This window comes from Ailuropoda melanoleuca, chromosome 5, assembly GCF_002007445.2.
Source record: "Ailuropoda melanoleuca isolate Jingjing chromosome 5, ASM200744v2, whole genome shotgun sequence".
In the NCBI taxonomy this organism is placed as follows: domain Eukaryota; kingdom Metazoa; phylum Chordata; class Mammalia; order Carnivora; family Ursidae; genus Ailuropoda; species Ailuropoda melanoleuca.
The window spans coordinates 54,554,728-54,557,579 of record NC_048222.1 but is presented as its reverse complement, the minus strand read 5'-3'; the positions used below and the strand labels follow the sequence as shown (position 1 = coordinate 54,557,579).

The following is a 2,852-nucleotide window of genomic DNA, read 5'->3' as shown; positions in this document are numbered from 1 at the left end:
GCCCCGAGCCCCCGCCCGTGCCGCCGGCCCCCGCCGCCGCGGCGCGCCCTGCTCACCGTGACTCCGTACTTGAGCGCGATGCCCTGCAGCGTTATCGCCGGCGCGGACCCGGTGCTCCACATGGCGCTCGATGACGCCGGCGCCCAGCGGCGCCCGCACGCTGGCCGTGCTGCCGTACGAACGGGTCTTGGTGCGGGCCAGGCTCAGCGACAGCTCGGCCTCCTCGGACTCGGAGCCCGAGCGCGAGCGCGGCGGCGGCGAAGGGGCCGAGGGCCGGGCCGCCCGGGGGCCGCCTTCCCGCAGAGACAGCGCGGGCGAGGAATCCGCCATGGGTCCTGCGGAGGCCGCCAGGTCGCGAAGCTCGCCAAGGGGGCGGCGCCTTCGCCGCCGCCGCCTCTTCTTCCTCCTCACAGGGGTTGCGGGCGGCCGTTTCGCGGGGGCGGCGGGCTGGAGGCCGCGACGGGGAGCTGCGGGCCGGGCATGGCGGGCGCCCCCCTCCTGCACGTCCCGCCTTTCCCGGGCGCACCTGCAAGCGGAAGAGCGAGACGAGATCCCGCAGCCGCCGGGCCGAGCGCCGCGGCTCCACCCTGCTCGCCGGTGCGGGGAAGCGGGGCGCACTAACGCTCGCGGCCGCGGGGGCTAAGAAGGGCCCATCCTCAGGCGTCCTCCGCGCCGGCGGAACCCAGAGGCATGCCACAGATTCTAGTGAGAGTCCTGCCCCGACCGCTGCAAAACACCAAAGCTTTGCTCTGCTTCCTATTTTGATTCCCCAGCAGGCGCCAGCTTTCTCAGACCTCCAAGCTCTCCCATGAAGGGTACTTCCCTCCCCCCACCCGACTCCCCTGATGACCTCAAAGTCCACGTCACAGAAAACATTAAGGCCATTAAACACACACAGTTTCTCCAGGCCCATCTCCACAGCCAGGAGGGTCCGGACCTTTCAACATTGCCGCAGGAGGGACAGGCCTTTGAACATTACACCAGGTGGGTGACCTCAAACTAACTCTCCAGTTGTTTGGGTTTCACTCTTCACTGCACATCCGTGCCAATTTTAGCCCTGAGCTGCCTGGAAAGAGTGACTAGTTACAGTCAATTCTACAGGCTCCCTAGCTGCATCCATTCTCACGGCTCACTACTTAGAATTTACTACCTGCACCCACCTTTTTTTCTTATCAGTTTCTTCTTTCAGACGCTGAAATCATAACTGCACAAAGTATTATCATTAAATCCACCGATGACCTCTTATCTGTAGTCTTCATCTGAACACTCTATCCTCAACATGCTGGCTTCTGACAGTAATCTACATAGAGTGCGTATGCATTTACTAGAGTCTGTTGCCACGATTTCTGTTGTACTCTGGACAGCTCTGCAAGACGAGGCACCCAATATGCAAGTCAGGAGACTGGAAGTTTAATTCATTAGCTGAAGTTTCTATATGTCGCTGAGCTGGACAGAGGCAAGGGCACTAGAGCTTGGAGACACCACAAAGGGTAGGAGAGGAGCAAGTGGTCCTCACATCATCCTCACACTCAAAAATTCTTCAATGGCTCCATGTGGACAGCAGCATTAACATAACTCACATTGGCGCCCAAAGTATTGTTTCTATTTTTATTATCCATGCTCTGATCATATCCGGTCTATAACTTATGCTGTACACATTATGCCAGACAGAGCCACTTGAACTTGCCCCTCTTCCCTACCTTCCTGTTTGCATATGCTATACACCCCCACCTGTAATGCCACTCTTCTATACTGTATCTGTATTTTTAAAAAATTTAAGGCCCATCCCAAATGATACATCCTCCTTGAATTAATACTTGTTTGGTACTTCATAGTTAGGGTTCTTTGTGGGGTTTTTTCCCTTAGATATTGAGGCTATTTCCAAATATTTAATCTTCCTGTGAGCTTTATATTGAATTCTCTATAAACTAAGTAGTAAAAGTTAATATCTACAATTTATGGCTTGGAATGAATTTTTTAAAAGGCTTTATTTATTTATTTGACAGAGAGAGTGAGAACAAGCAGGGGGAGCAGCAGGCAGAGGGAGAAGCAGGCTCCAATGTGGGATTCAATCCCAGGATCCTAGGATCATGACCTGAGCCAAAGGTAGAGGCTCAACTGACTGAGCCCCCCAGGCGCCGCAAGAATGAACTTTTTCTATATTTATTTCTTCTTCTTCAACCAGAACTTCAATATTGGTGTTTTGTGTATCTACCTACAACACAGAGCAAACCTCACAATTAATAGTGAAGCATTAGAAACATCTCCTTTGGGGGTGGTGCCTGGGTGGCTCAATTGGTTAAGTGTCTGGCTCTTAATCTCAGGGTTGAGTTCACGTCCTGCACTGGGCCCCATGCTGGGCATGGAGCCTACTTTAAAAATAAATAAATACATAAATAAATAAATAAATAAATAAATAAATAAATAAATAAAATTTAAATTTTTTTAAAAAAGAAGCATTTCCTTTGAGGCCAAGAATAAGAAAAGGAAGGCTTTTTTTAAAGATTTATTTATTTGAGAGAGAGAGAGAGAGAGAAAGCACGAGCAGGGGGAGGGGCAGTAGAAGAGAATATCCAAGCAGACTCCAACCAGACTGAGTGCAGAGCCTGACGTGGGGCTCAGCCTTACCACCCTTGAGATCAGAACCAGAGCCAAAACCAAGAGTTGGATGCCCAACCAACTGAGCCACCTAGAACCCCAGAGAAGGAAGCTTTCTATTACTGCTTCCATTTAATTTTATTCTGGAGTCCCTAGCCAATGCAATAAGAAAAATGAGGAGAAAGGCAAAGGAAGATTGACAAGAAAGAAACTGTTGTTTATTGATAATAGACAACACTAAAATATTTATAGGC

At 51.1% G+C, this 2,852-nt stretch overlaps 1 protein-coding gene across 1 annotated transcript in view; it reads right to left on the bottom strand.

The window, feature by feature from the left end:
• The window catches only part of LYSMD2 (LysM domain containing 2), a 19,725-nt gene extending 18,942 nt beyond the window's left edge, over positions 1–783 (bottom strand). Inside the window, 2 exon segments of the mRNA XM_034660976.1 lie at positions 57–92; positions 94–783. Of these exon segments, the coding sequence (XP_034516867.1) occupies positions 57–92; positions 94–330 (273 nt within the window). The 5' untranslated portion in view covers positions 331–783.
• Between the last annotated feature and the right edge of the window lie 2,069 nt (positions 784–2,852).